Source organism: Pleurodeles waltl, chromosome 1_2 (assembly GCF_031143425.1).
Source record: "Pleurodeles waltl isolate 20211129_DDA chromosome 1_2, aPleWal1.hap1.20221129, whole genome shotgun sequence".
Lineage (NCBI taxonomy): Eukaryota > Metazoa > Chordata > Amphibia > Caudata > Salamandridae > Pleurodeles > Pleurodeles waltl.
The window spans coordinates 116,669,555-116,693,686 of NC_090437.1; the positions used below are offsets into that span (position 1 = coordinate 116,669,555).

At 47.7% G+C, this 24,132-nt stretch overlaps 1 protein-coding gene across 1 annotated transcript in view; it reads right to left on the reverse strand.

Annotated features, from left to right (window-relative positions):
• The window catches only part of FRAS1 (Fraser extracellular matrix complex subunit 1), a 1,443,020-nt gene that overhangs the window by 233,760 nt on the left and 1,185,128 nt on the right, over positions 1 to 24,132 (reverse strand). Inside the window, exons 19-20 of the mRNA XM_069205798.1 lie at positions 15,733 to 15,904; positions 28 to 194 (exon numbers count right to left, since the gene is read on the reverse strand). Of these exons, the coding sequence (XP_069061899.1) occupies positions 28 to 194; positions 15,733 to 15,904 (339 nt within the window). The remainder of the gene's footprint in view (positions 1 to 27; positions 195 to 15,732; positions 15,905 to 24,132) is intronic.

A 24,132-nucleotide genomic window follows, 5' to 3' on the forward strand; every position in this document is an offset into this window, starting at 1 on the left:
TTACAATAGCATATAAAAAAGACGTACCTTTGGAAAAAGCACCTTTGTAATCCATGTCAGCCAGAGACATTTCAGAAGTTGTTGGGTCCATTAAGAACATTTTTTCATTGTTGCAAAGTTGGAACTCAGTGTTCAGCGAGTACACAATAGGCACTGGACGGTTTGTCTGCTGGAAAGCTATCGGAATCAAAAATCTATAAAAAAAAAAATAGAGACTGAAAATTATTTTCTAGACAACGGTAATCAAAAACAAGTAAACTATCTGCCAGTCACTGGTACTTCATCACAACTAGTGGTAAGTGATAATTAAAACATTTAAATGACCCCCATATCATGAAAGACACCTATAATAGTGTGTGTGTGTGGGGGGGGGGGGGGGGGGGGGGTATTAGCTTTTGAATTTTCAAAAATAAACTCCCGCTTTAGTAGCCAGATTGAAAAACCAAAACACACGTTAACAGTTTGACGAACATTGACAATTCATCAGTACTTTTAACATACTGACCGGAACTGCCTTTATGACAGTTTCTGCCATTGACTAGAGCTGTCTGCAGGGTGGGCGGACATCTCTAAGTGCGGAGGATGTGTACTCCTTCAAGACAACCAAGTATTTTACCAAGAGAATTGTGAAAATATTGGGGTTAAATATTGCATTTTAAAGCAACTTTTTCACATAAATTTGCCAAAGAGTCAGACTAGGAAGACTGCTTCTTAATTACTGAACTACTTTTATGGTGATCCAAGCTAATGAAGCTTGACATTCCCAAGGACTTTACCCCATTTTCAGGTCGTGCGCGCAAGACCTTTGACCTGTTGTGAGTCTTGTGGGCTTCTAACCACTCCCACTGCACAACCCATCACTTTCACTCACGGGCTTGCCTTTCAAAAATCCTTTGTTATAGTTGGTAAATGCTTTAAGTTTGTCCCTCCTCGGGATGGTTTTGTTACCGCCTTGTGCACTGACCACGTTATATTGATAACTGCACGTTTGCTGTTACATTTGACTGTGAGCGGACTCCTTTTTCCTTTTGTGTCTCTCCTTCGCGCTCATACTGGCCGTAGCGATTTGAATTGGCTTGCTCATGTCAACTGTTTTACTTTTCATTTTCAGCTTATGTGGCAAGACAAGTCCAGTTACGAATTTAAAACACCAATAGCTCTAACTCAAGCAAACACAAGACCCATTGCATAGCAAATGCTTGTTTTAAAGTGCAACACATAACCCATCAATTCCTCAAAGACAAGGTCAGAGCCAAAGTTTGGTAATCAGTCCCTTTAAATACCTTGGGTGACCCATATGTCAAAAATTACCCCGAGTATGTCAGGGTCAGCATTTTGTCCTCGATGGCTACCCCTACAACCTGGTGTGCCATGGTTGTCCACCCATATGCCAATAATTCTAGTGTGCTAGCATTTTGCCATGGGAGACTCCTTTGCTAAGAATTACCTCCAATGTGACAGCATTTGGCTAGATGTGTCTCATACACCAAGAATTACCTCCATTGTGTGAGCATCAGCATTTTGCCATGGGTGGCTCATAAGCCAGGGATTACACCCAGCAGGCCAAGAGCAGCGCAGACTCCCAACATAGCACATTTCCCCTCAATGACTGTGAAGAATTGGGGTGTATTATATGGTGTGGTTGTGGGACCTCACCCTGCAATAAACTTGCCAATCCCTTTAGGACATTTAGGTTTCATTTGTTAAACCTTCAGCTAAACCCTCGGTAGATGTGGCTATGAGGGGAAAAGCTTACACAAAGAAAAAAGTGTAAAGCAATTAAACAGCACCAAAACAATTGAAGAGGAAATCAACAAAACAATTCTGGACTAACACCTATGTGGCTTCCTGCAGGAGGGACGTAACACCTCTTTCATGCAGATCACCATTGTGTCCTTTCTTGGGAGTCATAAGGACATCTCCCCAGGAGGGCAGAAAGCTGTCTGCAGGACAAGTCCAGTGTACATCAGTAAATGGGCATTGGAACCCTCGGGCAACTAAAGTGCCAACTTCTAAAGCTACAATTTGCCCACCAGTTACATTAAATTCGATTTAACCATTAAATCGGATTTAACACACCGATTTCTTTTGGTACCACACGGTATCAACTGTTGTAGTCCCATTCAGAAGTTAGCCAGCCTGGCTGTGCCAGCCTGTAAACCTATACTTGCCAATGAGTCTACTATCCTTTCCACATTAAAAAAGGACAAGCTAGGGTTTTTACTGCTGGACCATGTAAAAGTACAGGTTCCACTTTTTAACATACAGCACATGCAGCGTTATGGCTTGTTGGGCCTACCTTAAACTGATTAACATACATTAAAAAGGGAGGTTTGAACTTTACCATTGCTTTAAAAGGCAAAGTAGAGTTAGCAGGTTTGAACTACCCTTCCAGTCTGCAATGGCAGATAGTAATCCATGTATTATCCTGTCATACTCTTGGGGGTATAAAAAGTGCTGCAGTCCACGTGAGACACCTCAACCTACCAGCCCTAGGTACCCTTGGTACCAAATACTAAGGACTTAAAATGGTGTGTGTTTATTTGGCTTGTGTTCAATTGGCATAACCCCACTTACTAAGGGCCAGAGAACATGAACTATGTTCTGTTTAGCAAGGCTCCAGGCATTTCAAAGCCATCACACCAGTTCCTAAGAGTCAAAATAGGAGCAAAAAGTGGGGGGCAGATGTGGAACAAGCATGTTTTCTTACACTGACATTCAGACACTCATTAATTCTCACTCAAACTGATTCTCAACCGCTCGTCCACTCATATTCTCACTCTCAAACTCATTCATGCTCACTCACATGCTCTAAAAATCATTTCACTCATTGATTCTCACTTTAAATCATGGTCACTCACATGCACTCTTTCTTTCTCACTCAGTCTCACTTATTCTCATTTACTTACTCACTCAACACTTACAGCCAACTGTCACTCAATCTCACTATCTCCTCATTCGTCCTTGCTCACTTTCACCCCCTCAAAAAGAAGCTCACACATTCAAAAACTATAACACGGTGTTGTAGGAGACTGGCCTGGCGAGCACCTTTGGTGTTAGCTCCTTAAAATAGGTCAAGGCATCCTCTATCAGTGAGGTGTAGGCAGTGTCTTGGAAGTCAGGGGTCTCTAGAGGAAGCTGTGGATGAGCAGTAAAGATTTATCTAGGAAACACGCAAAGCTTATGCAATACCACTGTAGTCACACAGCACTCACACACGAAAGAACCACAGTGTTACAAAAATAAAGATACTTTATTATGGTAACAATTACTTAAATGCTGTATAGGCAATTTCCCACTAGCAGGTGAGTAGACTCATTATCATATACACATTAGAAGACCGGGTTTGGCATAGAAAGCAATAGAAAACAGTGAAATAACAGAAAATAATAGAAACCCTAGGGGGAAACCAAATCAAATACTAAGTAAGAGGAATGCCAAAGTCAGTGCCCCACCCAATGAAGTAAAATCTGTAGAGCGGAGCTGGAGGAACTAGGATCCCCAATAGGTAAGTACCAGGGTGCCCCCCTAGCGACCAGGAGAGAAGAGGTAAGTGCCTGTTTTTCCCCCAAATCCACAGGTAAACTTTGCAAAAGGACTGTGCAAGACCCAAGAAAGTCTGGAGGAAACCAAAGGTGGATCCTGACAGAAGAGGGCATGCACATGAAGATGACCAAGTCCAGTTCGAGTTGGAGTGTCCGGAAGGAGCAGGAGCCACTACTCACCTTCTGGAGATACAGGACCAGGTTGACGGTTTAGACAAGGAGTCAGCTATGCAGCGCAGGAGAAGAGTTCCAGAAGTGATGCAGATTATGTCCCACGTCGGAAGAAGAGTTGCAGTCAGTTAGTGGTGTGGAAAAACCACCAACAAGCCTTGGCAAAGGCAAGAGTCGCAGATAAAGAGTTGCAGAGCTGCTGGGGACCAGGAAGGTCCGGGGGGACTCAACCCAAGGAGGGTAGTCCAGGAAGACAAGGGTGCAGCCCCTCACAGGCAGCAGGCACAGATGTTGCAATGAGGCCCACTCAGCACGCCTGAAGAGTCCCACATTGATGGATTAGCAGGCAGGACACTATGCTTTGCAGGGAAGAGAGCTGGAGGCCGGGCTCACAGAGCCTGAAGATCCCGTATAAGAAGAGCCAACAAGCCCTGTTAGCTGCAATAGTTGCGGTGCACAGGGGTACTGTCCTGCAAGGAGAGACAAGGGCTTACCGTCTCCCAAGTTGGGCAACTGGTAAAGAGGACCGAGGGGACCACTCCAGACCACCAACTGCCTTGCAGGATCCATGCAGTTTTGCAGGACAGAAGATCCACGCAGCCAGACGTCGTTGCAGTTGGTGCCTGCGGATGAAGGGTAGTGACTCCTTCACTCCAAAGGAAATTCCTTCTTGCTTCTTGTGCTGCCTGAAGACTCATCGCCCCCAGAGGATGCACAGCCAGAGAAATGTTGCAGACTGTCAGGTCCTGGAGGGTCCAGTTGCAGTCCCGGTAGCCAGAAGATGAAGTAATCAATGCAGAGGAGTCCTGCTAGAATCTTTCACGTCTAATCTGAAGGTCGCCCTCGATGGAGATCCTAAATAGCTTAAGATGGGGGATTGGTCACCTAGCAGGGAGACCACCTATCAGGAGGGGGCTGTGACGGCACCTGCCTGACCTGGCCACTCAGATGCCCACCTTGGATTCAGAATGGCAAAATCAAGTGGCCATCTGCAGGAGCTCTGGGCACTATCCCTGGGGTGGTGATAGACAGGAGAGTGGTCACTTTCCTTTTCAGTTTTGCAAGAGAGCAGGGACCGGGGGTCCCTGGGCTGGTGCAAACCGGTTCATGCAAGGAGAGCACCAAATGTACCCTTCAAAGCATTCCAGTGGCTTGGTGGATGCTACCCCTCCCAAGCCATGTAATAGCTATTTCCAAAGGGAGAGGGTGTTGCCTACCTCTCCCAAAGGAAATCCTTTGTTCGGTCTTCCTCTGCCTGAGCTGGTCAAGCAGCAGGAGGGCAGAAACCTGTCTGTGGGGTGGTAGCAGCACTGGCTGCTCGGGAAAACCCCAGAAGGCTGGTAGGAGCAATGCTGGGGTCCTCTAAGGAGCCTCCAGAGTGCATGGAATCATAAAACCAATACTGGCAACAGTGTTGGGGTATGATTCCGGCATGTTTGATACACAGGTAGTTGCACTCTGCCCTCTGGGCTAGGAGGGCCTGCCACAGGGGTGACTTATAGTGACCTGTGGTGAAAGGGTGCAAGCACCTTTTCACACAGGCAATGGCAGGCCTGCAGACACATTTTGCATGGGATCCCATGGGTGGCACAATGCATGCTGCAGCCCACCGGGAACCTCTGGTGCCCCAATGTCCTGGGTATCTAGGTACCCTATGTAAGGAAATGCCTCCTTGGCATGGTTACCAACTGACCTTTTGCCTTTGCTGATACCAAGTTATGATTAGAAAGTGTGCTGAGGCCTGCTAACCAGGCCCCAGCACCAGTGTTCTTTCCCTAAACCTGTACCTTTGTCTCCACAATTGGCACACCCTGGCATCCAGGTAAGTCCCTTGTAACAGGTACCCCTGGTACCAAGGGCCCTGATGCCAGGGAAGGTCTCTAAGGGCTGCAGCATGTCTTATGCCACCCTGGGAACCCCTCACTCAGCACAGACACACACACTGCTTGCCAGCTTGTGTGTGCTAGTGGGGAGAAAATAACTAAGTCGACATGGCACGCCCCTCTGAGTGCCATGCCAACCTCACACTGCCTATGGCATAGATAAGTCACCCCTCTAGCACGCCTTACAGCCCTAAGACAGGGTGCACTATACCATAGGTGAGGGCATAGGTGCCTGAGCACTATGCCCCTACAGTGTCTAAACAAAACCTTAGACATTGTAAGTGCAGGGTAGCCATAAGAGTATATGGTCTGGGAGTCTGTCATACACGAACTCCACAGCACCATAATGGCTACACTGAAAACTGGGAAGTTTGGTATCAAACTTCTCTGTACAATAAAGGAACACTGATGCCAGTGTACATTTTATTGTAAACTACACCGAGAGGGCATCTTAGAGATGCCCCCTGAAAACATACCCGACTTCCAGTGTGGGCTGACTAGTTTTACCAGCCTGCCACACACCAGACATGTTGCTGGTCACATGGGGAGAGTGCCTTTGTCACGCTGTGGCTAGTAACAAAGCCTGTACTGGGTGGAGGTGCTTCTCACCTCCCCCTGCTGGAAATGTAACACCTGGCGGTGAGCTTCAAAGGCTCACCCCCTTTGTTACAGCGCCACAGGGCATCCCAGCTAGTGGAGATGCCCGCCCCCTCCGGCCACGGCCCCACTTTTGGCGGCAAGGCCGGAGGAGATAATGAGAAAAACAAGGAGTCGTCACTGGCCAGTCAGGACAACCCCTAAGGTGTCCTGAGCAGAGGTGACTCTGACTATTAGAATTCCCCCAATAGGATTAGGGATGTGCCCCCCCCACCCCCCTCAGGGAGGAGGCACAAAGAGGGTGTAGCCACCCCCAAGGCTAGTAGCCACTGGCTACTAACCTCCCAGACCTAAACACACCCCTAAATTGAGTATTTAGGGGCCCCCAGAACCTAGGAACATAGATTCCTGCAACCTGAAGACGAAGGAGGACTACTGACCTGAAGCCCTGCAGAGAAGACGGAGACACCAACTGCTTTGGCCCCAGCCCTACCGGCCTGTCTCCCCACTTTGAGAAAAACTGCAACAGCGACGCGTCCCCCAGAGTCCAGTGACCTCTTAAGCCTCAGAGGACTAACCTGCATCTAAAAGGACCAAGAATTCCTGAGGACAGCGGCCCTGTTCCACAAAGACTGAAACTTGCAACAAAGAAACAACTTTTAAAGGACTCCACATTTTCCGCCGGAAGCGTGAGACTTTCCAATCTGCATCCTACGCCCCTGGCTCGACCTGCGGAGAAACAACACTACAGGGAGGACTACCCGGCGACTGCGAGCCCGTGAGTAGCCAGAGTTGACCCCCCTGAGCCCCCACAGCGACGCCTGCAGAGGGAATCCAGAGGCTCCCCCTGACCGCGACTGCCTGCTTCAAAGAACCTGACGCCTGGAAAACCCACTGCACCTGCAGCCCCCAGGACCGGAAGGATCCGACCTCCAGTGCAGAAGCGACCCCCAGGTGGCCCTCGCCCAGGTGGTGGCTACCCCGAGGAGCACCCCCCCCCCCTTGTCTGCCTGCTTCGCTGAAGAGACCCCTAGGTCTCCCATTGAAACCAATTGCAAACCCGACGCCTGTTTGCACTCTGCACCTGACCGCCCCTGTGCCGCTGAGGGTGTACTTTTTTTTGCTGACTTGTGTCCCCCCCCCGGTGCCCTACAAAACCCCCCTGGTCTGCCCTCCGAAGTCGCGGGTACTTACCTGCTGGCAGACTGGAACCGGGGCACCCCCTTTTCCATTGAAGCCTATGTGTTTTGGGCACCACTTTGACCTCTGCACCTGACCGGCCCTGAGCTGCTGGTGTGGTAACTTTGGCGTTGCCCTGAACCCCCAACGGTGGGCTACCTTGTACCCAACTTTGAACCCTGCAGGTGCTTTACTTATCTGCAAAACTAACCAATACTTCCCCCAGGAACTGTTGAACTTTGCACTGTCTAGTTTTGAAATAGCTTGTTGCCATTTTTGCCAAAACTGTACATGTTATTTTGTTGATTCAAAGTTCCTAAGATACCTGAGTGGAATACCTTTCATTTAAAGTATTGATTGTAAATCTTGAACCTTTGGGTCTTAAAATAAACTAAGAAAATATATATTTCTATATAAAAACCTATTGGCCTGGAATTGTCTTTTGAGTGTGTGTTCCTCATTTATTGCTTGTGTGTGTACAACAAATGCTTAACACTACCCTCTGATAAGCCTATTGCTTGACCACACTACCACAAAATAGAGCATTAGACTTATCGCCTTTTGCCACTATCTTACCTCTAAGGGGAACCCTTGGACTCTGTGCATGCTATTTCTTACTTTGCCATTTACCATTTATTTAATTGTTATTAGCCTATCCGGCCTTAACAATAATTTCTTACTTTGAAATAGTACATACAGAGCCAACTTCCTACACCCCATGGGGCACCAGTATGCCAAATGTGGGGTGTACTAAGTCAGAAACAAACAAATTTACAGGGAAAGCGCACAGTCACTGGGGTCCTGGTTAGCCAGATCCCAGTGAACACAGTCAAAACACACTGACAGCAGGCAGAAAGTAGGGGTAACCATGCCAAAAAGAGGGTATTTTCCTAAATAACCCAATCTCCCCCCTACTCCACTAACAAAGGCTAACCTTGCCCAGAGGAGTCTTCATTGTCTAAGTGGAAATATTTGGAGAGTCCATCTGCATTGGAGTAGTTATTCCCAGGTCTATGCTACATTGTAGAGTCCATTCCCTGTAGGGATATGGACCACCACAAAAGTTTGGGATTTTCACTGTTCATTTGCTTTAACCGTAGAAGGTGCTTGTGGTCTGTTTAAACAAGGAAGTGAGTGCCAAACAAGTATGGCCTCGGCTTCTTCAAAGCCCAAACCACAGCAAAGGCCTCCCTTTCTATGTCTGACCAATGCTTTTCCCTGGGGGTCAACCTTCTGCTTATAAAAGCTACAGGCTGGTCCTGGCCCTCTGTATTCAGCTGTGACAGTAATCCCTACATGAGAAGCATCTGTTTGCACTATAAATTGTTTGGAGTACTCAGGGCTTCTTAAAATAGGAGCAAAACACATGGGCTGTTTAAGGTCATATAAAGCTTTCTGGCAGTTAGCTGTCCATAAAGCTTTCTTTAGCATTTTCTGAGAGGTAAGGTCATTTAAGGGGCTAAAATGGAGCCATAATTCTTAATAAACCACCTGTAGTACCCAGTGAGGCCTAAGGCAGCTCTAACCTAGGTCTGTGTAGTAGGGGCAGTCCAATCCAAAATAGTCTTTATTTTCCCCTGTAGTGGCTGTAGGAAGTTGGCTCTGTATAAACGATCTCAAAGTGAGAGATAGTGTGCACAGAGTCCGAGGGTTCCCCTTAGAGTTAAGATAGTGTAAAAATTTGATAATTCTACTGCTCTATTTTGTGGTCGAGCAGTAGGCTGTTCACAGGAGTTTCTTGGTCCTTTGGGTCAGGGCAGTCCTCTGAGGCTTCGGAGGTCGCTGGTCCCTGTCGTATGCGTCACTGCTGCAGATTTCTTCGAGTCAGGAGACAGGCCGGTAGGGCTGGGGCCAAAGCAGTTGTCGTCTCCGTCGTCTCTGCAGGGCTTTCAGGTCAGCAGACCTTCTTGTTTCAGGTTGCAGGAATCCGATTTCCTGGGGAGCCCCTAAATACTGAATTTAGGGGTGTGTTTAGGTCTGGAGGGCAGTAGCCAATGGCTACTGTCCTGGAGGGTAGCTACAACCTCTTTGTGCCTCCTCCCAGTGGGGAGGAGGGCACATTCCTAATCGTATTGGGGGAATCCTCCAAACTCAAGATGGAGGATTTCTAAAGGCAGGGGTCACCTCAGCTCAGGACACCTTAGGGGCTGTCCTGACTGGTGGGTCACTCCTCCTCCTTTTTCTCATTATCTCCTCCAGCCTTGCCTCCAAAAGGGGGGGCAGTGGCCGGGGGGGCAGGCATCTCCACTAGCTGGAATGCCCTGGGGTGCTATAACTAAAGGGGGGTGAGCCTTTGTAGGCTCACCACCAGGTGTTACAGTTCCTACAGGGGGAGGTGAGAAGCACCTCCACCCAGTACAGGCTTTGTTCCTGGCAAAAGAGTGCCAAAGGCACTCTCCCCATGTGGCCAGCAACTCGTCTGGTTCTGGCAGGCTGGCACAAACTGGTCAGCCTAGCACTAGGAATCAGACTGGTATTCAGTCTGATTTTCTTCCTTTAATTTAACGCGACAACAACTAATGGCTAAGAATGAAGCGACTTATGTCACGCTTAATATTGAGAAATTAGGAAAGTTGCCTTTTACTGTGGCTGAAATACTATCTGCTGAGTGGCTAATACACGAGGTAACTAATCAGCCTATTTCTACACTTCAATTCACCTCCTGTTTAAAACACATTCCGGTAGGCAGATGTGAACAGCTGGGAGATAGTTACATCCATGAGGTGTGGGAGCTTCCCTTCTCATACAAATGTCTCAGTGGCATGAGAGAAGTTTTTCTTAGCGGTAGTGAATGCGAGACTTCAGTCAGCCATTCGATGATTTGTAAACAGCTGTCCTTGCATGGGGCGTTTAACGTGTCTGCAGCGAACTTAGGGCCAGATGTAGCAAAATCAGATTTTGCAACTTGCAAATTGCGAGTCTCAGCGACTCGCAATTTGCAAGTCGCAAAATCGGATGCAGAATGGTGTCTGACACCTTCTGCGACTCGCTATGGGGTCGCAAAGACCCACCTCATCAATATTCATGAGGTGGGTCGCATTTTGCAACCCCATAGCGAGTCCCTGCACTCACAGGGATGGTGGCCTGCTGTAGTCAGCAGACCTCCATGTCTGTGACTGCTTTTTAAATAAAGCTGCTTTTTATTTTTTTCCATTTTGCAGCCCGTTTTCCTTAAAGGAAAACAAGTTGCAAAATGAAAAAAATACCGAAACCATTTGGTTTCGTTTTTTTCGACATTCACAAAGGAGAAGGGGTCCCATAGGGACCCCTTCCCTTTTGCGAATGAGTTACCACCAGTGTCGCGGTCACAAAGCAATTCTGAATTGCGATGCGAGTCGCAAATAGGAAGGGAACACCCCTTCCTATTTGCGAGTTGCATTCCCAAATTGCGAGCTGGTACCGACTCGCAATTTGGGAATGAGCATAGCGTGAGGCCGTTTTCATGGCGCAAACTGCGTTTTACGCAGTTTGCGCCATGCAAACGGCTTGCTACATCTGGCCCTTAGCTTGTTATCTGAAGGGTGTTCCAGTCCCCTTGATTATACCTACGTTCCAGGTGCTTTCAAACAACAGCTACGTCCTCCTCAATGGTGAAGACTGTTGTGTTATGCGAGCCGGAATAGTTTATGTTGTCTCGGTCTCTAAGGTCGTTACATGCTGCGGGAACGTACTTTTCACCCCAACTAAAATTAAAGAGGTAGCTGACATTTGGCCTCACATTGCTACTTTAAATGTGAATTTTGACAAGTTGAGCAGACTCGAGGTTTTACTGTTTCAAGAGCATGTGACCCTTACATCTGCACGCGAGACCTATGCAGGTGGTAAGGTCCTCAGCAGAAATACAGTCCCTGTTAAAAACAAACTTTCCAAAACACTTTGGTGAACTCGTGGGATGAATATTTAATGCGCCCAGTACAACTGGAATTGCACATTTCGTTAAAGCTGTTGGCTCTGGTTTCATTCACACCTCCTCCATATTCGGTTTAATACCATCAGCAATCCGCTCAATCTTTTCTAGTATTTTCGGGGGATTTCTGATAATTTTGGCTGTATTAGCTGGCATTTTGCTGTTGCTATTTTTTATGCACAATGGCTGTCCCGCTGCAACAAGTAGGAATGAAGTCGCTCCCATCTGCGCAGCTGTGTCGTGAACGCATGATGCAGTATTTTGGAGCAACACTCTTGGAGCAATTGGAGTGTGGCTGGTCTTTGTCATTCAGACCGGTTTTGCATTATGTGCAGCCTGTGTTTCATTGCCTCTGGTGCTCTTTCGAACACGCACTGGAAGTCTGTCTTTCGACGCAGCGATTGCCTAATTTGAACGCTGATCTGTTGATGTTCTCGCTGAGGGTTCATTACCGGACATGCGCATTGAGGTTGCGTTTGCTACGTGAGGCTACTTATGAGTTGCCCTTCCAGGAGGATACAGCTCACAGCTCCTCACTGGGCACACCACGGAATGCCACCTTGGCTGAAGCTGAGGCTACGGAACACACCTGCTCCTTGATACTTCTTGGCGATGACTTTCCAATTTTAACATCGGCCGAAGTGGAAGATCTCCTGTCTTCTATGGTCCCAGAATCGATTGGAACTTTTCAAAATTTACTGCCTTTCGGAATTTGGTTTGATGCCACATGCTCATGTTTTATATTGTCCCTTTACATGCTCACATGTCCCTTCGACTTGTCATCATTGACATTGCTTTTATATCTGTATCTTAGGTTGAGCTTTTTAGTAACAATTTAAAATGTCTTTAGGCTTTGAACCACCTTCAACCGACAAGGGGAGGGTGTTGTGTAGCCATTTTAGTTATAGCTCCATGCACGTTATTTTAACACACTAAGCCGCTGTGCACTTTAAACTAGATATATTTTATTCAGCTTTGTCTTATTATTGTTACCATAACCAATTTTACGATCTTGTTTTATTTTCCGTTCATCTAACTGTTTTTGCCAAGGCTAGCACTCTGTTCTTAAACAAGACATTCTTGATCACTCTGTGCTTCTTCCAAGGCTACAGCACGGTACATTGCCGGTGAACGTGGTAGAAGTCTAGTCTCCAACATTCGTAGAAAACACACATCCTTACATAGGGACATTTTCTCAGAACATCAGCTGTGTTATTACAAAAACACTTCCTTGTCCTTTACACGTTAGAGGGAGACTCCAGCCAGGGAACCACAAATGTATGCTGATTGCTTCGCTACAGATGCTAATGCAGACCGCAGCCCTTTGCTCAGGTATGGGGGTTGATGTCTTCCCAGGGGAACCTGAAGGGCAGAATTAGAGCTCAACATGCTGTGCTCTATCATAGCCCAGGTAGGGGCTAGTCCATTGATTATAGTGACAATATGATAGCGTTGTTTTTATGCTTCACTCTTCTCGTCACAATTTGAATACAGTCCTGGTATGTCGTCCTGGTTTTTGCAGCTCACGCTCTGCTATCTAAGATGCAGTTGTTTTATTAAACTCATTATTAAAACATATACTGCTTCTGTTTGTCATTTATATATGAGACTGAATTGTAATTGACTTGTAATTGAGAAAAACGGATGAGACCTGAGTGACCATGACTTCTCTGAGAAGCTATGTCATGGCTAGGCTGCCCAGTCATCCCTATCCTTGGGTAGAGATGAGGCACTGCTAGTTAGCCAGAGCAAAACCCGGATTGGAGCGACAGGTGTCACCCGCAGTGGATTAGACTTAGGCCCTCATTATGAACATGGCGGTTTGGCCCGCCATGCCGGCCTTGGCGGCTGAAGCCACTAGCTGGCATGGCGGGCCAAACTGCCATATTCTGAACAGGCCTCATCCACTGCCAGGCTACCCTGCGGATAATGTTTCCATTTCCGCCAGCCTTTTCCTGGTGGGATATCCCGCCAGGGAAAGGCTGGCAGAGGGGGTGCCCCAGGGTACCTCTGGGGGCCCATGCACTTTGCATGGGCAGTGCAGGGGCCCCGGTGCAGAGCCCAGTCACGCAGGTCAGTGCCTGATTTACAGGCAGTGATCTGCGCGATGGGTGCAACTGCCGGAGCCTAAATACATGGACACCAATCTCCATTGAAATACATAATGCATCCAATGCGTACTGCACCTCTGCACTCCAGCTGCCCGAGTGCTGCAGAGAGTGACCTGTTGGTGTGGTCCGGACCCTTGCCCAGTACTCACCTTAAGTCTACAAGATTGATCCAGTGACCCGTCATCAAGTGCTTGTTTGCTCAATGTGTTTTCCTTCCATAGGTTACCATTGACAAACTCTGAAATTGCACGATTTTTGCAACTGAAAAGAATTTATGCTTACAAATGTACTTACCTTATAACAAAGTTCTTAGGTTTAAAGTATATATAAAAATAAGTGTAATTTTTCCAAATTGGCCTCGGATTTGCTTCTTTGATAAAGAGAGAGTCTCTGTTGAAAGGCGTGTCCATGAGTTTTTTTTACCTGTAGGTGTAGTTTTGCAGCTTGAAGAACTTGGATTCCCATGCTGTGCATTAAACTGTTATCTAGTGGTTGTGGCTGGAATTCCCCAACTTTTGGAGTCCAAATTTTAGTTTTTTGCTGTTGGGCGTTGATGTATCCCCCATTTGGTGCTTCTGTGATGTTGCCCCCCCCCCCCCCCCCCCAAAAAAAAGCTCCCACCATTGCTTACCATCTTCAGATACTTTTTTTCTAATGTCCATTGCTTACCATCTTCAGATTCTTTTTTTCTGCTGTTGGGTCTGGATGTGTAGCTGAAGGCTGTCCAACTCAAGGAAAATTACATAGATTTTGGAGGTCGGCAAAGCTTTTCATCAAAATTGGAGAAGGACAAACATAGTTAGCAATGTTCAGACAGGCCTTTAAAATGTGCCTGGATGCATTCTGTCCATCTTTCACAACCTCCATGAAGTGGTCCTTTAGGTGGTCTGGAAGGCTGGGCGTAACTAAAACTATCTTGCCCCATAGGGCATCCATGAAGCAACTAAGGTGACAAGCCACGTTTAGAGATCTGAGGATATGATGACCTACAGAGAAGAAATTCTTTCTTGAAGCTTCCATTTTCTTGGACTCCTACCAGAGGATATGCAGGCAAGGCTCCGGTGTTAAGTGTAGAAGTCGCAGAACTTTGAAACACTAAACCCTTGGGGATGGATGTGGAGAAGGCTGGATTCCCAGAGGAAGGGATCTTGAGAGCAATTGTTTTGGAGACTGCTTAAGATGACTACTTCGACTAGGGCTCTTTGATGGAGTCTATCAGTGTCTTGTTAAAGGGAATCAATGTTTCACTGGCGAAGGGAGCCATCTGTAAAACATCCATGAGGATATCAGTACAATACTTCACAGTAGGTAATGACAGCATTAGACGCTCTGCAGCTTCCTTTAATGCAGAGTAAAAAGAAGCTATTTTAGGTGGTGCATGACCTGGAGAATTATTCACATCAGTGTCTAGGGAGTTTTCCAGAGCACGTGCCTCCTGATGTGCCATGGTATCTATTGGATGATAGGTCTCAATCTCCTTGGAAGAAAGGTCTTCATCTTCATCTCCTTGGTAAAACTGAAAATTTGAGTCCTTACCCATATGAAAGGGCTTCCAGGATTGTTGTTCAGAACATTTGCCCTCCTGGGTGTCAGCCTATGGGGTAACATTACCGGTAGCAATTTGGGCTGAGTGGCATCAGGGAAATTAAGGTCCCGAATTGAGGTAGCAGAGGAAAGAACCCGCAACGGAATAAAGGCAATAATGGCATAAGATCAAAAGGTCCGTCAACTTGGCCTGGAGCCAGCTGGTGCATCAGAGAGGATCGTTGCTCTCTCAAAAAAGATCTAAAAACGGTGCCAGGGATTTCGCCACCAGCTCCAGCAAAGCTGGAGTCAGCTAGCTATATCTTACCTGTACTTTTTGAACGATGAGGCAAAAAAGAACACTTTTTTTTTCAACATAATTTCTTCTCCCTTGATGACTTGTTTGAGGAAAATGACCTCCCGAGGGAACTTGACCTTGACAAAGGACCTGGTTTGATGACGGCTCCTATAAACGAGCTGTAAAAAGTTTAGTCCGATGCTCCTTGATGAGCCTTATGGTGCATCTGTCAACAGACATTGTACAATGATGTGTCATGCCTTCAGCCAAGGCAACACAGACAGTTGCCATATGTCCATCATATAGCCGACAAGGCTTCAAACTTGAGAGTTTTGGTGGTGACATTGTCCCTACGGCACCAGAAAAGAAAAAAACTTTTTGTGAGAGAAAAATCTCTGACAAGATGAAGTGTGAAGGTGTGGAAAAACACAGAAATATCAGGATGCCGGTCCTGTTGCTATATGGTCCAGTTGATGTCATCACAACTCCATGTCAAATTGAAGTACATGCCACCTACCGATGCCAGAGAGCTTCAGCATACGTTTTCCAGATCCAGTCTTGCGTATGGAATGGAATCTGCAAGTAGAAGTATTCATCAGAAATAACTTGATGTTGGCCAAATGCTTTGCAGAAACTTAAGTGTAACTGATCGCAAAGATTCAATTCGGCTGGAATGCTGCATGCTTGGCCTGTTTAAACAAGTAAATAACAGTAGATCAGTATCTAAATTTTTGGACCCGACATTACCAGTGATTAAGAGGTCAATTATCAGAAGATGGAAGGGTAGGGCTCCTCCTACATTAAAAAAAAATACGTTGGCTACACGAAACTCTGTTGCCTAGAAGTGGAGAGCAGAGCCCTTCATACGGAAGGGGAAAAAAAGACCCTTGAAATTCTCTAATGCATAGCAATGGGATGATCTGGTTTGGTTACTGAAGGATACAGCAAGTATCATCCTAATACCCTATAACAAAGCGACCAACTGAAAGTGTATAGTGACCTACTTTCTCTCAAAAACGACGTTACAAACCAAACATGCCCAAATTGTTCCACTTAAATTTCAAATGTATTACTTCACAATAACAAGACTAAGCCATTTGAATACTTGAGATAAGGAACCATTGTCAAAGAGCACCTTTCAGAACTCGCAGAAAGATGCATGTAAAATATATTCTCTCATAAGAACTTTAATGAAATTGTTTGTTAAACCTTTTTTTAAATAATCAGTTGTCTAATTAGATGGATTTTGTAGCAGTGTTAAGTCAACTGCTTGTAAAACGGTGTGGGGTGCTTTTAAAAGCAAAGACTTCAAGTCGACTACACCACATCAGCATTCAAGGGGATGCGCTCAGATGGATCACCTCCCGCCTCACTGGAAGAACCCAGAGGATCCACCTTACACCTTTCACCTCTGAACCCAAGGAGATCATCTGTGATGTCCCCCAGGGATTATCCCTTAACCCCATGCCCTTCAAAGCATATATGACCCTGCTGGCCAACATTGTTAGATCCCACATTCTCAACAATTTCCTACACAGATGACACCTAACTCTTCTCACTCACCAAGAAACCCTCCACCACCAGAACCAACTTCCACAGACGCATGACAAGTGTCACAGACAGGATGAAGAACTGCCTGCAGCTGAACACAGACAAGACGGAAGTACTGATCTTTGGCGATAGCAGCAACACATGGAACAACTAATGGCCATCAACCCTAGGACCCGCACCCACTACCCTCTGACCATGCCAGAAATCTCGAAACTAGTCCTATTATTCTACATTGACAGAACCAAATCTTTTTGAAAAACACAACAGCTGGTTGTGGCTTTTCCAAGCCCTAGAAAGGGTCGTGCAATATCTAAAGCAGGTAATGCTAGAAGAATAGTTAAATGTATCTCTACCATATAAGGCATTACTGAAGTAACTTGTCTACCTGATAGAGACTTCTAACTGCAGATTCCTTACCTTTCAATAGATAACCGAGCAATATCATCCCCATAGGTAAGCCTGCAAAACAATTTCAGACTAGAAAGTACTGCAGGACTGAATAAGCAAAACACCTGTCCATACGGACCTGATTGACAAGTTACTTACCTTCGGTAACAATATATCTGGTAGAGGCATATTATAGTTGCAGATTCCTTACCTTAGAATTTCCCCCCAGGCGTCAGTATGGATCCGGAGATTTTTTCTTCGAGCAATACCCTTGCGCATTGGTCGAAGCCGCGGGCGACGTCGCCAATAGTACATAGATGCCGTCTCAGCGTAATGACGTCAGTTTCTTTTCATGACTTTTCACGCCAAAGCGCTGAGCCGCGAAGAACACGGACACTGGTTTGTAAGAGTTAGCAGTGGAAGCAGCAGTCGCTCTGGTGGAATGAGCGTGCAAGCCCTCAGGGGGTCGCTTCTTGGCCAAAGCGTAGCACATTTTGATGCAAAGAAGTACCCATCGAGAGGTGGAACGTTTTTTGCACCGCCTTCCCTTTCTTCGCATCCACATATCCAACAAAGAGTTGATCGTCCACTCGGAAGTCTTTGGTACAATCAAGATAGAACTCTAACGCTCTTTTTGGGTCCAGACAGTGGAGTCTCTCCTCTTCATGAGAGGGATGTAGGGGTGCATAAAAAGGTAGGCAAGGTGATGGACTGTCCGACATGAAAGGATGACACTACCCTAGGTAGAAAAGTAACCCTTGTGCGAAGCACCACTTTGCCAGGATGTATGGCCAGAAAAGGTGGCTTAGATGACAGAGCCAGGAGTTCACTCACTCTGTGGGAAGAAGTAATGGCAACTAAAAAGACAATGTCGATAGTTAAGAGCCGTAAAGGACAGTTGTGATGCGGTTTAAACAGGGTACACATAAGGTATGTTAAGAACAGATAGAGATCCCATTGGGGCATGATGAGTGGGATAGGAGGAAAGAGATGTGTGCGGCCTTTAAGAAACCTCCCAACTATAGGAGATTTAAATAAGGAAGGCTGATCTGGCAACCTCAAGGAAGCAGAGATAGCAGAGAGATATCCCTTAAGAGTCCCCAAGGTGGAACACTGCCATCCAAGAGAAAGAATAAAGAGAAGGACTTGAGAAAGAGGAGCAGATAAAGTTTGACAGATTTGTTGATGCACCATGCCACAAATTTCTTCCTACAACATGCGTATACAGTTTTGGTTGAGGGACGCCTGGCTGCCAAGATAACGTCTCAGAATTCGGGTGGCAGGTCAATAGATGTCAACTGTTGCAGCTCAATCTCCACGTATGAAGCCGCAGAGTTGACAGGTTCGGGTGGAGGACCTCCCCCTGCTGCTGCGACACAAGATCCTCCCAAAGGAGCAGTCTGATCGGAGGAACTATGGCCATGTTCAAGAGCTCAGGATACCAGACTCTTCGTGCCCAGTCCGGAGCCACCAGTACTACTTGGGCCCAGTCTGGCCTGATCTTCTTCAGAACTCTGGGCAGAAGTGGTATAGGAGGAAAGGCATACAGGAGGCCTGAATTCCACTTGCATCGAAAAGCAGCGCCGAGCGAGTACTGCCTTGGAAACTCCAACATGCAAAACAGCTGACATTGTGCGTTCTCTACGAAGGCGACAAATCTAACCAAGGTTCTCTCCACTGCAGGAAGAGACCATGCGCCACCTCTGGATGGAGACGCCATTCGTGATCGACCATGCATCGTCGGCTGAGTTCATCTGCTCTGGCATTCAGGGAGCCTGCCAGATGTTGAACCACCAGGGAAATGCCCTGATGTTCCGGCCAAGTCCAGAGGCGAAGGGACTCTTGACAAAGGGTCCATGACCCCACTATGCCTTGTTTGTTGCAATACCACATGGCAGTGGTGTTGTCTGTGAACACCTGCACTGCTTTCCCCTAGAGAGAGAAAAGGAATGCTTTTAATGCTAGTCGAATTGCTCGGAGCTCCAGATGATTGATATGAAGCCTGGTTTCTGCCGGAGACCAAATGCCTCTGATATCCGCCTTTCCCACGTGGCCACCCCATCCCAACAGTGACGCATCTGTCATGACTGTCAGATTTGGTTGGGGAAAGGAGAGGCATCTGCCCTTGACCCAATCCTGATTGGTTAACCACCAATGCAGATCTCCTGCAGTTCCTTCCGAAATCTGGACCTTGTTGGAGAGATTCCCCTGATGCTGCGCCCACTGGAACTTCAGGTCCCACTGCAGAGCCCGCATATGCCATCTAGCATTTTTAAACAGCAGGATGCAGGAGGCCATGAGGCCCAGCAGCCACAGTCATTCTCACCGAAATCCAGGACAGAGGCTGAAACATCGGTATCATAGCCCGAATATCCTAGACTCGCTTTTCGGGAAGATATGCCCGAAACTGCACTGTATCCAAAACAGCTCAGATGAAAGGGAGCGTCTCAGGAGGAGTTAGGTGTGACTTCGGCACGTTGATATCAAACCCCAGCGAATGCAAAAGATTCGCTGTAGTCTGGAGGTGAGAGACGACCGTCTGGGGCAAGTTCGCCTTCAACAGCCAATCGTCGAGGTAGGGGAAGACTGGGACCCTACCCTGCGCAGATGAGCTGCCACCAACACCATCACTTTTGTGAACACCAGAGGGGCACTGGTAAGGCCAAAAGGGAAGTATGGTAAACTGAAAGTGCTCGTGACCTACCATAAATCATAGGTAACATCTGTAGGATGGCAAGACAGGAATGAGGAAGTATGCGTCTTGCAAGTCCAACCCTACCATCCAGTCTCCGGGATCCAGGGCAGATAGGACCCGACCCAATGTCACCATTTGGAATTTCTCCTTTTTGAGGAAGAGATTGAGGGACTGAAGATGTAATATAGGCTGAAGACCTTTGTCCTTTTTTGGAACCAGAAAGTAGCGGGAATAGAAACCACAACCTACTTCTGGCAACAGAACCCTCTCTGTAGCTCCTTTAGCCAAAAGGGCTTGGACTTCCTCGCTGAGAAGCACCATATGATCCTCCGATGTCTGATTGTATGAAGGTGGCATGGCAGGAGGAGATGTCTCGAAGGGGAGGGATTAGCCCCTTTGGACAATTTGGAGGACCCATCTGTCCACGGCAATGGATTGTCATTGGGACAGGTGATGGCGAATCCTGCCACCCACTGGCTCCTGATGTACTCGTGGACTAGGAAGGCTTAGAGGCTGAAGAGGGGGCAGGGGTGGACTAGGTGACCCGCTGGCTATCTGATCACTGGGGGCGTGGGACCCGCGTCTGCGCAGGGGCTGTGCCGCATGCGCAGGTCAATGGCCGGGGGGAAAGGAAGTGGTTGGGTGCCCCTTCCGTAGCCAAGAAAGGGGCGAAAGGCGGGCTGGTGCGGTCTAGGAGTGGGCACGAAGCCAAAAGGACCGGGCTGTGGCTCGGGAATCCTTAAAGCGTTCAATCGCCGAGTCCGCCTTCTCTCTGAAGAGACGTGTGCCATCAAAGAGCATGTCCATCAAGGGTTGCTGGACATCCCCTGAAAAGCCAGATGTTCTCAGCCAAGCGTGGCGTATTAATGGCACCGTCGACGCAACCGATCTGCCCAGAGAGTCGGGTGTATCCAGTCCACAACTAATTTTGAACTTCGCTGCATCCCTCCCATCTGTTACGGCATGGAAAACAATAGTCCGGGCCTCCTCCGGAACTGCAGGCAGCACTTGCATGACTGTATCGCAGACAGTATGGGAATAGCGGCCCAAAAGGCATGCAGTGTTCAAACGGACTGCAGCGCTAGACTGTTGGAAGAAGACAACTTCTTCCCCAAACTATCCAGTCTTTTTTATTCCATATCCAGGGGTGCGACATTGTGAGAAATTAGCCTCTTTCTAGCCTTGCTACCCCCACTTTTGGCCTGTTTGTGAGTGTATGTCAGGGTGTTTTCACTGTCTCACTGGGATCCTGCTAGCCAGGGCCCAGTGCTCATAGTGAAAACCCTATGTTTTCAGTATGTTTGTTATGTGTCACTGGGACCCTGCTAGTCAGGACCCCAGTGCTCATAAGTTTGTGACCTATATGTATGTGTTCCCTGTGTGATGCCTAACTGTCTCACTGAGGCTCTGCTAACCAGAACCTCAGTGGTTATGCTCTCTCTTTACAAATTGTCACTAACAGGCTAGTGACCAATTTCACCAATTTACACTGGCATACTGGAACACCCTTATAATTCCCTAGTATATGGTACTAAGGTACCCAGGGTATTGGGGTTCCAGGAGATCCCTATGGGCTGCAGCATTTCTTTTGCCACCCATAGGGAGCTATGACAATTCTTACACAGGCCTGCCAGTGCAGCCTGAGTGAAATAACGTCCACGTTATTTCACAGCCATTTACCACTGCACTTAAGTAACTTATAAGTCACCTATATGTCTAACCTTTACCTGGTAAAGGTTGGGTGCTAAGTTACTTAGTGTGTGGGCACCCTGGCACCAGCCAAGGTGCTCCCACATTGTTCAGGGCAAATTCCCCGGACTTTGTGAGTGCGGGGACACCATTACACACGTGCACTATACATATGTCACGAAATATGTATAGCGTCACAATGGTAACTCTGAACATGGCCATGTAACATGTCTAGGATCATGGAATTGTCACCCCAATGCCATTCTGGCATTGGGGAGACAATTCCATGATCCCCAGAGTCTCTAGCTCAGACCTGGGTACTGCCAAACTGCCTTTCCCGGGGTTTCACTGCAGCTGCTGCCAACCCCTCAGACAGGTTTCTGCCTTCCTGGGGTCCAGCCAGGCTTGGCCCAGGAAGGCAGAACAAAGGACTTCCTCAAAGAGAGGGTGTTACACCCTCTCCCTTTGGAAAAAGGTGTTAGGAGTAGCCTCCCCCAGCCTCTGGAAATGCTTTGATGGGCACAGATGGTGCCCATCTCTGCATAAGCCAGTCTGCACCGGTTCAGGAATCCCTCAGCCCTGCTCTGGTGCGAAACTGGACAAAGGAAAGGGGAGTGACCACTCCCCTGACCTGCACCTCCCCTGGGAGGTGCCCAGAGCTCCTCCAGTGTGCTCCAGACCTCTGCCATCTTGGAAACAGAGGTGCTGCTGGCACACTGGACTGCTCTGAGTGGCCAGTGCCAGCAGGTGACGTCAGAGACTCTTTCTGATAGGCTCCTTCAGGTGTTGTTAGCCTATCCTCTCTCCTAAGTAGCCAAACCTCCTTTTCTGGCTATTTAGGGTCTCTGCTTTGGGGAATTCCTTAGATAACGAATGCAAGAGCTCATCAGAGTTCCTCTGCATCTCTCTCTTCACCTTCTGCCAAGGAATAGACTGCTGACCGCGCTGGAAGCCTGCAAAACTGCAACAAAGTAGCAAAGACGACTACTGCGACCTTGTAACGCTGATCCTGCCGCCTTCTCGACTGTTTTCCTGGTGGTGCATGCTGTGGGGGTAGTCTGCCTCCTCTCTGCACTAGAAGCTCCGAAGAAATCTCCCGTGGGTCGACGGAATCTTCCCCCTGCAACCGCAGGCACCAAAGAACTGCATCACCGGTCCTCTGGGTCTCCTCTCAGCACGACGAGCGAGGTCCCTTGAACTCAGCAACTCTGTCCAAGTGACTCCCACAGTCCAGTGACTCTTCAGTCCAAGTTTGGTGGAGGTAAGTCCTTGCCTTCACACGCTAGACTGCATTGCTGGGAACTGTGTGTTTTGCAGCTACTCCGGCTCCTGTGCTCTCTTTCAGGATTTCCTTTGTGCACAGCCAAATCTGGGTCCCCGGCACTCTAACCTGCAGTGCTTGACCTCCTAAGTTGTCCTCCGGCGTCGTGGGACCCTCTTTTGTGACTTCGGGTGAGCTCCGGTTCACTCCACTTCGTAGTGCCTGTTTCGGCACTTCTGCGGGTGCTGCTTGCTTCTGAGAGGGCTCCTTGTCTTGCTGGGCGCCCCCTCTGTCCCCTTACGCAATTGGCAACATCCTGGTCCCTCCTGGGCCACAGCAGCATCCAAAAACCCTAACCGCGACCTTTGCAGCTAGCAAGGCTTGTTGGCGGTCTTTCTGCACGTAAACACCTCTGCGCGACTCTTCACGACGTGGGACTTCCATCCTCCAAAGGGGAAGTTTCTAGCCCTTGTCGTTCTTGCAGAATCCACAGCTTCTACCATCCGGTGGCAGCTTCTTTGCACCCACAGCTGGTATTTCCTGGGCATCTGCCCACTCCCGACTTGATCGTGACTTTTGGACTTGGTCCCCTTGTTCCACAGGTACTCTCGTCTGGAAATCCATTGTTGTTGCATTGCTGGTGTTGGTCTTTCCTGCAGAATTCCCCTATCACGACTTCTGTGCTCTTTGGGGAACTTAGGTGCACTTTGCACCCACTTTTCAGGGTCTTGGGGAGGGCTATTTTTCTAACCCTCACCGTTTTCTTACAGTCCCAGCGACCCTCCACAAGGTCACATAGGTTTGGGGTCCATTTGTGGTTCGCATTCCACTTCTAGAGTATATGGTTTGTGTTGCCCCTATCCCTATATGCCCCCATTGCATTCTATTGTGACTATACATTGTTTGCACTGTTTTCTATTGCTATTACTGCATATTTTGGTATTGTGTACATATATCTTGTGTATATTTGCTATCCTCATACTGAGGGTACTCACTGAGATACTTTGGCATATTGTCATAAAAATAAAGTACCTTTATTTTTAGTATATCTGTGTATTGTGTTTTCTTATGATATTGTGCATATGACACTAGTGGTACTGTAGGAGCTTCACTCGTCTCCTAGTTCAGCCTAAGCTGCTCTGCTAAGCTACCTTTTCTATCAGCCTAAGCTGCTAGACACCCCTCTACACTAATAAGGGATACCTGGGCCAAAGTGTAAGTACCTCTTGGTACCCACTACAAGCCAGTCCCGCCTCCTACAGACATGGAATGCGCCAGATGAAGAAGCCTGGATGACAAGACTCTGAGGTGTGGGGTTTTCGGTGAGGAATTTC